This window comes from Alosa alosa, chromosome 14 (genome assembly GCF_017589495.1).
Source record: "Alosa alosa isolate M-15738 ecotype Scorff River chromosome 14, AALO_Geno_1.1, whole genome shotgun sequence".
NCBI classification, from domain to species: Eukaryota; Metazoa; Chordata; class Actinopteri; order Clupeiformes; family Clupeidae; genus Alosa; species Alosa alosa.
Window position 1 is genome coordinate 1,965,885 of NC_063202.1, and position 12,550 is coordinate 1,978,434.

The window sequence follows — 12,550 nt, forward strand, 5'->3', positions numbered from 1 at the left end:
GACGAGGGGGAAAAGGGACGAGGGAGAAGACATGACTCTGAATGATGTGTCTGACCACAGACAAGCCACAGTGTCCACTCAGGCTGGAGAGAAAGCAGCACCCGAGACAAGGAGCAGGGGGGTGGATGTGAGTGTGTGTGTCAGGGGGTGTGGGTGCTGAAAGTTATGGGCGTACATGACAGAAGGAAATAAACACAAGGCCAGATAGTCTGTGTCCATCAGGGAGTAGAGTCTTTATAACAGACACTGTGGACAGATGAGGACATCAGAGGTGCATGGCATGCTCACTAAGCTATAGGATAATGGGTGTTTGTCCAAAAGATCAATAAATAATTTATCCATCAATCTATATCTTTATCTGTCTATCAGCCCTTTATCTAGCTGTGTCCCTGTATTGTCCAGCACAAACCAAACTGTGAGACTTCATGTTCTTTGGCAGACGTCCGTGTTGCTGGTCTGTGTTCTGGGGCTGGGAGTGGGGGGGGGGGGGGGGGGGGGGGTAGCTCTGACAAGACAAAAACTGCCCAGGGAAAATTTCCATTTGTTTCCTCTCTTTTGAGCCGGAGGCAAAACCCAGAAAGAGGACAGCAGGCAAGGCCTTGTAATATTCCCATTCTGCAGACTCGCATGAAACCTCACATGCAGGCCTCTCAACGAACAGTCACACACGCACACACAAACAAAAAGTTTCCATACAAATGCCTAGCAAGACAAGCCCATATTCAAGCCATGTCTCAATCAATAGCTCGTGTTCTGTCCTATACATTAACAAGTTAATGCAGAATGTCCCGAGCCTTCCCAAGCCTTAAAGACAACGTGACAGTCACTGATCAACGCACCGCTGTGTTAGCGAGGCTGCTGATTAACGCCAGCCCGTCACAGACTTCTTTCTTCACTCGTACGCTGGAGAAGAGTGGAGAATTATTCACTCAACAATAGCAGGCTGTGCATGTTTCATGGATGAAAATATGTGGTGCTTTTATTTTTTTTCTGGTGGGTTTTCAGTTCTATTGACATGGTCGTGGCCTTTTCAAACATAGAGAAGATCGCCCCCTACTGTTGATAGGCGAAAGTGAATGCTGACTGTTGACTTCATTGGAAGCTTGTGATGGTCTCTGCACTTGCCTCGAAAGACAGAGATTATTTACACATGGGCATGATTCAATCTGCTACCCCTCTTTCTTCCTCTCTTACACACACACACAGATTCTTCTGTGTTCACAGATAGACATTCATATTCGATACATAGGTGTAAGTATACCGGTATCCTCATAGTATTACTTATATATGAACACACATATAGATCCTTCATAACACACACACAGGCTTGGGAATCGGTTCCAAACATTCAGATCCATCGGAATTGTACACGTCCACACGTTAACGATTCCAAACGTTCTGTTCCGTCCATTCTTAACAATGTCCATCACTACACACACACACTGCTGAAGTCTAGACAGTGTGCAGTAATTCACTTCTCTGGCCACAGAGTTCACACTGAATATAGAAGGGCCCCAGACAAACAGCACCGCGCCCTGCCTCAGGAAACAGACTATAATCTGGCCCGACGGGAGACGCAAGCACCACAAACACTGCACACACACACACCAGCAAACATGGACAAACTCACACCACCACAAAAGCTTAAAAAGAGTAACGCAGCATGATCACACATGGGTGCGCACACATACACACACATCATAAGAGTTTTCTAAACGGCACACAAACACAATAATCACACTGGTGTAAACATCAAACAAACAGCTACTGCGCAAACAAATGTGCTCTTCACAGCCACACAGTAAGACACACACACACAGTCACATGTGCACTCGCATATCCTCAGAGACACAAATCCCATCATCGTTTTTTTATTCAGCATCGTACATCGTTCCAAGCAAAAGACTAACAAAACTGCCTCTTCTACGTCTTCGTGCCTGTGCGAAGGCAGGCATCAGCATGTCCGTGTCTGGACTGCCCGTCGTCCAGCCAAAATGTCTGCTTGCCTTCAGCCCCGAGTGATTATAAAACACAACAGCACGACCAGGCTGATCTCCTGGCCCCTGCCGCATCTGCCCACGCCAGCTTACTAGAGGGGCAGCTTGTCAAAGCAAGTTATGAGCAGGACCAGGAGATGAGGAGGTTGGCGCGGGCAGGAGGTGGGTGGCAGGGGGTGCGCGGGCAGATTATGTCATTTAGGCCAGAGCTGTTTTGCTGCCATCCTCCAAAACGGCAGCCTCAAAGGCAAAGTGTATGTATCAGTCTGTGTGTGTTTCTTTGAGTCTGTCAAAATGTTTCTGTGTGTGTGTGTGTTTGTCTTGCGTTTCTGAGTCTGTTAATATGTTTGTGTGTGTATATGTGTGAATCACAACACTTTCAATAGCAACCGTCCATATGGCTGGGATATAATGATGTCCTGACTGCCGGTTTGTCCAACACAGCACGGGATTGTCTAGTACATGCTGACCAGTGGTAACTTGTTGAATGACATCTGCCGAGGCAGGCAACATATCTTAATAATATAGATAGCATGTTCCCTTAGCCTGTTTATGCGCAATCTACCTTGTTATCTTGTTTTCAAACACACAAAGGTAGCCTTTAACTGTTGCTATGTATGAAATGCCACATATGACTCTTTAGGAAGTTTTAAACATTTTATGGTGACCAACAACATTCTTGGGTGCCAACAACATACTTAAACGTAAACAAAGCAGAGCTCTAGAGCTAGGAGACTGAAACTCTACATAGACACACACACACACTTTGTACAGGAAAGTAGAAAAGGTTGGGAGGGCTAGCGTGGTCCGACAGCGGAGCCTACAGCTGGAGCGTAGCACTGGTCTGGGCCATGGCGTTGTAGATGAACGTGTTGTTAAATGGGACAAACTGGTGGGTGATGACTTTGATGACCTCCTGAGCTGCAGAACCTGAATAACACACACACACACACACAACACACACACACACACTTATACAATTTGAGGGGGCACTGGACATAGATATGCAGGCAGACATTTTGGGCAATAACATGTCACAATGTACTGTACATGTAAGCTCTAAATAATTTTGTCATAAACTTCGCCCCCGATTTTTTATTGATGTTCCTTGATGCGATCAGAGTACATGGTCACATCTGAGTAGGATAGCAACAGATTACTACTCTTTTTCCCTGTATGGTCAAATTTCAAGCCACACAAGTGTGTGTGTAGGTAGATAGATACTTTATTGATCCCCAAGGGGAAATTCAAGTGTGTGTGTGTGTGTGTGTGTGTGTGTGTGTGTGTGTGCATACCTCCCAAGAAGGCCGCCACAGTATGGGGTTCAGCAGCTCCACACCGGCAGCTGTGAGAAGGAGGATCAGACATAAAATGATACATCACCCAAATGTCCCTTTTTAATAATGGTCAGATCAGAGGTACGTTCAAAACCTGTGAATATTAGAGACAAACACATTTTCCTTCATTTCCTTACCATTTTCCTGTTAAATTTAAGTCCAAATTCTTAAATAACCCATTTGCATAGCTCCCAGTGTCCATGAATGTTTGCAGAGAACTTTCTCATCAGATCGTTTGAGTAAGCGCTTTCAGACATACGTGTAAGACCGGAGGTTCTGCGGATGTTAAACGGTGCATGTGGTTAGATCTGACTTAAATGCCAGTGTTATGATGGAGTGCCATAGTGCTGTCCAGAAAATCTCCGACCTGGAAAGATGCAGACATCACGGAGCTACTGTCCATGAGGGCAAACAGCATTTTGATATAACACATGAAGGGAACGGCAAGAGACACGTTGTAGCCTACAACTGCATGGCAAGGCCAAACTAATTCAAAAGACTGAATCATCATATAAGTAGAAGGCGCTGAAAAGACAGTAGCCTACAGCGACGTTGTTGACGACAATAACAGGAGTAGCCTATTTAATAAATTGTTAGCCAACACGGTCGGTTTTCTGTTCATTGATAGCCTTCTCATGACCTCACTGCTGAGCTCACAGTATTGTTGATATTTGTTGAGCATAAATATGCCTAGAGAAAATGAAAACGAAGAAAACCCAACTTTGTTCCAAGCTCCTTACGGAAATGCAATAGACACATGGGGAGAGGATGCTTTTGGAAAAAATAAACCATGAAAAAACGAACCACTTCCCTGTTATGTTAGTATTTTGATTGTTGTTTAAAAACGTTGTATATGATGGCCTTGAAGTCTTGAGTTAGCCTACTGAATTGGCTGGTACCATAAAGTTTGTGCATGCTCTCTCTCTCCAACGAAAACCAGATTTGGGGTTTCATAGCCAAGTAATTCTGCTACATAACGTTGAAAACAGATAAATGTGTTTATTCGAAGCACACATACAAATACTGTAGGTCAATTTCAAGTGCGCACTTACGTGACTACTTCAAGTATTAGCCTACACACAATAGATTTTTCTTCTTTAGCCTACATAATCACTTTGTAAACAAACAGCAGCTGTGACAGGCAGCGGCCACACATATTCTATATATTCATATATATATTCTGCGTCATATCTTGAATCTTGTGAACTCTACAAGCCCCCACCCCTCACTCGACAACCACACGGAGATTCTGTAATGTGCGTGTATGTCGTTCACACATAGGTCCGTATAAGGTCCGCAGGTTAGCATCATATCTGAATCATCCGAAGGGTAGGACCTCCGTTTGACAAACCTCCGCATATACTCTGGAGGTTATATCTGAAAGTGCTTAGTGTTAGCAGACGTTCACGGCAAACTCAAAGCAAACGAAAGAGCCTTTGCAAGTGTTTGTGAACGCCTGCCTTTGTTTGCATCTTTGAATGCACCTCTGGGGGGTATTCCAAGAACGTGGTTTAGTGACCAACCTGGGTAAGTTAACTCCGGGTAAGTGGTAAACCTCCTAATAGAAGAGCTGTATGGCTACTTGGAGTTAACTTACTCAGGTCACTAAAACATGTACTTGGAATACCCCCGTGGTCTGCTACGAGTCAACAGGAGAGGAACTCACAACTCGTGGATGTAGTCGTCTTTGACGCTGACGCTCAGACCGCACTCCTGCAGCAGGCTATTCACACACACCTTCAGCTTACTGATGTCCTCCTCCACCTGGTAGTTATACACACCTGAGGAGAAGGGAACAGCATTTTAGGACCACACACACACACGACAGATTCAAGCACTAGACTAGCGGTAGTCAAGCAGGAGGTTACCTGGGTAACGGGAGTGCTGCTGATAGAAGCGGTCGATGGAGCGGAGCATGAGGTAGAGAACCATCTCACTGTCTGGGTTATCCATGCAGGATGCTACACACACACACACACACACACACAAACACAAAGGCAGATTATGTCCAAGCTGCCATGGCATACCACAGCAGGCGTAACCATCCAGAATTTCACAGTAAATCTACTGAATAGTTTTGACAATCCCTGTTACCCAATGAGGAGGATCAGAGTAAGAGTGCCTTCTCATGGCCTAATACTCATCACTTGTAAACAAGCACCGTCTCATGTTCAGGTGAGATTCGCAGAGGACTAGTGGTGGCAGGGTTTGGCCCACATAGCTTCACTCGGACATGTAGTGTGCTTCGTCTGACCACACCGAGCCGACTCACTCAGCTCAGCTCCGCTCACGGGCCCCACTTCAAAGTGGACGGAACAATGTAGCATGGAGGTGGACCTCCAGGGGTAAATACAAATACTCGGACTAGAAATAACACACAATATATGACAGCTGCGTATATCTGTGCATGTATGTATGTGTGTGTGTGTGTGTGTGTGTGTGTGTGTGTGTGTGTGTGTGTGTTAAAGCACTTACTAATTTCGTCTCTGTTGAAGGTCTCCACACTGTACTCTTCTGCTAGTGACCTACAGCGCACCACCCTGAGGAAGGCTGCATTCTTGCCTGGGGAGGGACACATGACCTTGTCACACACATGAACAATCTCACAGAGAAAGACACACCTGGACGCAGTGACACAATCTGGACCACAGACCTGAGGAAATCTGCCAGATATGATTTACAGACATTAAGATACCTGAGTGAAACGTACATACTGTAAAAAGAGCACACTGAATTTCTCTGGGAGTGTGTGTATGTGTGTGTGTACCCTTATCAGTGTCCTGCCACCCCTGCCAGTCTAGTCTGGGATTTAAGTCATATTACATTAGAGGACGTTACACACTCCATACAGGTCACCTGACCAACAGCAGGCTTTAGGTTATCGCTAAACCAGTTAGGAGATTCATGGCCATTATGCCATTCCTCTCCCCACACACCTCCCTTTCTACATGAAGCGTGTGTTTGTGAGTGTCGTGTGTGTGTGTGTGTGTGTGTGTCAGTGTCGGTGTCCACCTGGCACCCCTATGCTCAGCCTGTGATATTGGCCATATTACATTAAGGGAACTTGCACAAGTTCATAGGCACACCTGATCAACATCAACGCTAAACCACTTAGAGGATTCAGCACAGCACAGCCATTCGTCTCCTTCCCAGAAACTTCCTGTTCAATATGCATGGAACGAGTGTGCATGTTGTGCAAGTGTATATACTAGCACAAGTGTGTGTGTGTGTGTGTGTGTGTGTGTGTGTGTGTGTGTGTGTGTGCTGAAAGCTGTACTTACAGAATAACTTGATTTCCTGTTCAGCAATGCTCTCTGTAGGCTTTGAAGTGAAGAGAGAGAAAGAAAGAAAGAAAGAAAGAAAGAGGGAGAGGGAGACAGGTAGAGAGAGAGAGGGAGACAGGTAGAGAGAGAGAGGCCCCTTTTGTTTTATCCTGAAACTTTATAAATAACACTCCCATCCCTCCTTGATGTTAGGCTATCTCCCAAAATAGCTCTGAACATCTAAATATCATTCCAAACTTCAATACAGCCTTGTGAGGAGGTGTCAGATGAAAGCATGCCACACACAGACACAAGGAGAGCAGCCTACCTTTCCAACGGACTGAAGGAGAGACTCCACGTGCTTGGACACGACCGTAGCGTCCTGCATTGCCTTCTCCCTGTAACTGCAACACACACACCACACACACACGTGCACACACACACACGTGCACACACACACACACACACACACACACACACACACACACGCACACACACCACACACACCCGTACACACACACTTCAGCTGCAGAGACGTCTGGATGTACCCATACTACTCAGTATGAGATGTCATACTTGTGTGAGGATGGTCCAACAGGAGTTTGCACGTGAGATTGAGTCGTCCAATCAAGTCTACTTCAGACAGGTCACCGCACGCTTTACTACATTAAGCCCAACATGTAGTCCTTACTCTAGGTCTTTATACTCTGGTACTATTTTGTGTGTGTTTGTGTGTGTGTGTGTGTGTGTGTGTGTGTGTGTATGCATTTGGGTGTGTTCCTGTGCTTGCGTAGTTGGTCACTTACACATTCTGCAGGTTGATGAACTTCTGTGAGTCAGCGATCATGTCGGGGATAGTGCCACGCACAGGCAGGCAGCCATTCCCCTCATTCCTCACAAACTCCCTCACCGCCCGCGCCATCACCCAGAAGGGTGGAGTCTGGGACACACACACACACACACACACACACACACACACACACACACCACACACAGGTTACAGAAGCACAGCAGTAGAAGAGACACACAAAAGAAATGAAATTTCCTTAGCTGATGAACACAAATGAATTGATGGAGAACAAAAAGATAATCATGCTGTCCTCTTGGAATTCACTAGTACCTAGTAGTAAACAGCTTCCGTGGACTTGAATTGTTTGCAAATTGAGAGACTGTTTTTAGACCATCTGGCAAGTGTTCTACACATGCAGACTTTGGGACTCACCTGGGCAGAGATGTTATTGCACTGCTCTCCATTGAAGAGGTCTTCTACTGCACTGGTGATCTACAAGCCGCCGGACAGAGACGGACAAACGCAAATGATCAGTGAACGGAACAAAAAGTGTTCTTTAAAGCTTTAGTGTCCCTTAGATGTCCTTTAAAGCTTTATCAAGAAGGAGCATATTCAGGGGAACCTTAGTTGGGTTCAGGGCTGTGTTGACGTTCTTGATGGCCTCCTCAAAGTTCTCCTCATCCTCAGGCGCTCCATGTTCGTTCTTCAAGATCCCTGGTGGGGAACCAAGTAAGAACAAAAAAGCAACATGAATCAATACCATTAAACATCAGTATGATGTTCATATAAGCCAGCATTGCTCCTGTGAAAGAGCTGACATGTTCTTCTCAGAAAATGTGTTTTGGGGTTGGTATTATGAGGGAAGCATGAAATGTAGGAGGGAAATCAACTTTTGGAGTTTTCCTTTTATTTATTTATTTTTCTTTCTGATGTTCGTGTTTAGAGAGAAATGTAATTTAAACATTGCTCTTATTTTCCCTCTGTAAGCATTCAGTATGAATGGTGTCTTCAGTTGTAAAGTGCTGACACTCATAACTTTATATTATAAAAAAAAAAGGAAAATGCATTTTCATCCAACTCACCTTGCCGGATGAGCTCTCTGAAGGCCTCCTTCTCTTTGTAGTTCTTTGGTAGCTGAGAATCATGCTGTAAAAAATGAAGCAATGTAAATAAAACCATGCTGTTCACTAGAATATATAACTGATTCTAAAATGGGGTAAACTGGAAAACAATAAACAGACACATACTTCACTTCTCCAGTTCTCCAAGTACTTTGCGATGACAATGATCCATGGTGTGTGACTGTGATCCTGGCAAGATACATAAGTATAAGTATATATACTCCTTTGATCCCGTGAGGGAAATTTGGTCTCTGCATTTATCCCAATCTGTGAATTAGTGAAACACACTCAGCACACAGTGAGGTGAAGCACACACTAATCCCGGTGCAGTGAGCTGCCTGCTACAACAGCGGCGCTCGGGGAGCAGTGAGGGGTTAGGTGCCTTGCTCAAGGGCACTTCAGCCGTTCCCACTGGTCGGGGCTCGAACCGGCAACCCTCCGGTTACAGGTCCGGAGTGCTAACCAGTGGGCCACGGCTGCCCCTAACAGGCCGGATATATAAGTTTAAATCCCACCATGCAAGACTGTTTGAATCTCATTCACTTCCTCTTGCGAAACATAGCATAAGGGTCATCCTCACCTTTTTCTCCATGCTGTCCAGGTCGTAGGACTCAATGTGATGCTTGAGCTCAGGGAAAGGCTGGTCCAGCCTCAGGTCTTCCAGTGCGTTGTCTGGGTGGGACTCAACAACTGTGGGAATAGAATGGGATCACACTGATGGGGTGGTGTGCAGAGTAACTACTGAGATAGGTTGGGCTAGGTTGGGTTTTTAGGTTTATAGTGTGGGTTATAGGTTGGGTTTTTAGGTTTATAGTGTGGGTTGTAGGTTGGGCTAGGTTGGGTTTTTAGGTTTGTAGTGTGCGTTATAGGTTGGGTTAGGTTGGGTTTTTAGGTTTATAGTGTGGGTTATAGCCAGGTTGAGGTTATTATCAATCTGCAAAAGGATGTGGCTGAATTCTCAACACTGACTGATAATAGCAATTAAAAATGAAGAATAGAAGCAGCATGCTATACAACACTGATAACCCCTTTACAAAACAAATCACTCAGCATGACCTAGGAAACTAATAAACCCTTACTGATCATTAATGGGCTGAGTCACTCACCATGACCTAGGAAGCTCTATGAAGGCCCCTAACAGTGAGCTCAGTTCACAAAGGGCATTACAGCCTGGTGAGACATTTGGCACACTCTGTTGACCAAGAGGAATAAGAACACGCACATGCACACGTGTGTGTGCGCACAAACACACACACACACATGCCGATGGACAAGATGCAAACACACATGCATTTTTTTACACACACACGACTGTATCTCTCTTGCATGTCATACCTGTGTGTTCTCTAACCACCAGTCTCATGTAGCCAGTGAGACCATAGGTCCTGCACACGAGGAAGGGAACGCTGGCGTTCCAGAGGACAGCGCCCAACCTCAAACACATGCTGTAGGACAGAGAGGACACACACACACGTTTACACAACTCACCGGCACACAGATCCAACATCAACAATGCAAGAGTCATTAGTCACGGTTACCACAGTCAGGGAGTGCATACTGGCCCCACACACACACACACACACACACACACACACACACACACACACACACACACACACACACAGCAAAAACTTCAACGGAGACACTGAATACATAATAAAGCAAGATGCAAGAACCGTCAAACTAAAAAGATAGTCACCAGTGAAAGATTGTCTACAGAAGCACACCAAAGGAAAAGAAAATAAATAATAATAATTGAAAAAAAAAAAAAACAATACACTGACCTTTCAGGCAACTGAACTCCAATCACCAGGCTAAACCTGTGGAAGAACTCTGGCTCACTGTCCAGGAGTTTGTCAGGAGACTGAAGAGGTCAGAAACAATTTATTACTGAGACGAACACTTCCTTGCATTCTTTCAGTGGAATATATGAAATAAAATAAAAGATAACATGCAGTGACAAAAACAGACACGTGTTCACCTCCTCCACAAAATTCCCCGACACATCGCTGTTCAGCTCCTGGAGAAGCTCAGTAGCAGCCTGGGCCCGATTCTACGGAAAAAGTGTGAATATCAGTCTGACTTCATACCACATTTAAATCAGATTTTCATGCTCCAGGGGTAACTGTACTGATTTAGTGTTGAGATCAATTACCAGTGATGCATACCTTTCCAATGCTGTTGTTGCTGAGAAAAAAGCTGCAATACAACCAATGAGAGGAAAAAGTCAGTTTCTCTGTGAACAGGGTTCAGGGGATTCAAGGAATTAGTAGTAGTGGTTACACCAGGTGGGTAAACCCAAGTATGGCAAAGCATGCTACACTGCACTGCCAATGAACATAACCTTAAAAAGCAGATTTGCTGCAGAAGGGTGTGTCAACATACTTATTCCCTACATCTTCCCCTGAAACTTTGTGGCCATCAACGATGGTGAAGGCACCAATTCCTGCAAAGACAGAGAAGGCCGTGTGAGAAAGAGAAATTGAGAGTTAATCATCAACATACTCCCATACTTCTAGAAAATAAATGCATTGAATGGATAAAAAAAAACAATCTGTACCTGGCAGGACCAGGTTCTTGAGTATTTCTGTGCCAGTAGCAGTGGCATTGATCAGACATACGTGGGCGTTCTCTAAAGCCTCTTGGCCATGGTCACCCCATAACCTATAAACAGCAGCAAAATCAGCACAATCATAAAGTCTAATGTAGGCTGCATAATAGATAAATAGATAGATAGATACTTTATTGATCCCCAAGGGGAAAATCAAGGTCTCAGTAGCATACAGACATCACACACACATTCACTAACAGCAGAAAAAAAGTAATTAAAAGTATAATATAAAAACCCAACTAAGCAATAAGGACAGTAGAAGATAAAGAATATACTAAAATACAAATTATACTAAATAACACTTAATCTAAATCAATTCTAAAAACAGTATCCACATAGTGGGTGAATAATTAAGAGACGCTTGCAATGACTGAGGCAGGGACTTAGCCTGTGATTCTCTGTGCATAGTAAGGTAAGGTGCTCTGTGTGAGTGAGTGTCATGGTGATGGTGCAAATGAGTAAGTCCAGCAGTGCAAGAATAAAGTCTAGAGACCAGCATAAAATAAATATGGACATATCAGAGTAGGCAAGGTAATATAAAAGAAACTATAGAAAAAAGTATATCTATCTATCTATCTATCTATCTATCACTAGTTCCTATATTAAGATATAAGTGTGGCCACAATCCGGCTGCGGCATGGAGGGAGGGGTTATGCATATGTGCTAATATAGCACACAAACAGTGAGGCAGCAAGACAGTGGTAAAAAGTGGCTCGTGGACAGACAGTACCCAAACATGGAGAGGGTGGAGAGGGAGACAGACTATTGTCCTTGACAATAATGTTTGACTTGGGGAAGGGGTGAGGTGCAAGAACGGTGGAATAAGTTGTGGGCAAAAACATTAATGTTGTTTTGAATACTGACAGGTGCCATGTAGCCTCCACTGGCCTGGGTAACATTTGCTAGTCATTTGTATCTATCTCCAATGGTTCACCGTGGGTTAACGTTACATCAAGACAGCTAGCAAATTAGCGAGCAAGTAAGAACAGTCTAATATTAGACTATTAATTCGCTTCACTCCAAATATTTGTTTGGCTAGTCAGCAAGTTTAGTAGCATAGCTTTGCAGGACAAAAAGTGAAAAAAAAAAATAATCTTAAACATGGTAAAGTTATTCTGCTCGATAACAGGCTAAGATAACTGCTATAACACAACACCTGATCAGGCCCCCATCGCACCAGGGCATTGATAAAAAAAATAATAATAAACTAATACGCTTTAGGTTTGCCATGATGACGCAAAATAATAATAATAAAATAAACGTATTTATCGTTACCTCAGCTGTCTGTCATACTTTTGTTCCTTAGATGTTTTAGTGGCTGCCATTCTGCTCAGTTTTAAACCGGTGGTGGCCAATTTTACAACTTGTCTTTCCACTGACAGATTCGTCGCTCTCATACTTTGATTACTAACAGCACATTCGCCAAATGTT

At 44.2% G+C, this 12,550-nt stretch overlaps 1 protein-coding gene across 1 annotated transcript; it reads right to left on the minus strand.

Moving 5' to 3' along the window:
* Positions 1 to 1,855: 1,855 nt before the first annotated feature.
* Positions 1,856 to 12,518, minus strand: nae1 (nedd8 activating enzyme E1 subunit 1). The gene is made up of 20 exons (XM_048262978.1): positions 12,395 to 12,518; positions 11,069 to 11,172; positions 10,894 to 10,954; positions 10,677 to 10,707; positions 10,490 to 10,561; positions 10,293 to 10,372; positions 9,844 to 9,953; positions 9,089 to 9,198; positions 8,635 to 8,697; positions 8,470 to 8,533; positions 8,010 to 8,101; positions 7,820 to 7,879; positions 7,404 to 7,537; positions 6,926 to 7,001; positions 6,616 to 6,655; positions 5,810 to 5,896; positions 5,203 to 5,295; positions 5,001 to 5,115; positions 3,293 to 3,342; positions 1,856 to 2,927 (listed from the first exon to the last, which is right to left on the minus strand). The coding sequence occupies exons 1-20, from the start codon at positions 12,514 to 12,516 to the stop codon at positions 2,818 to 2,820; spliced, it is 1,674 nt and encodes a 557-aa protein (XP_048118935.1). The 5' UTR covers positions 12,517 to 12,518; the 3' UTR covers positions 1,856 to 2,817.
* Between the last annotated feature and the right edge of the window lie 32 nt (positions 12,519 to 12,550).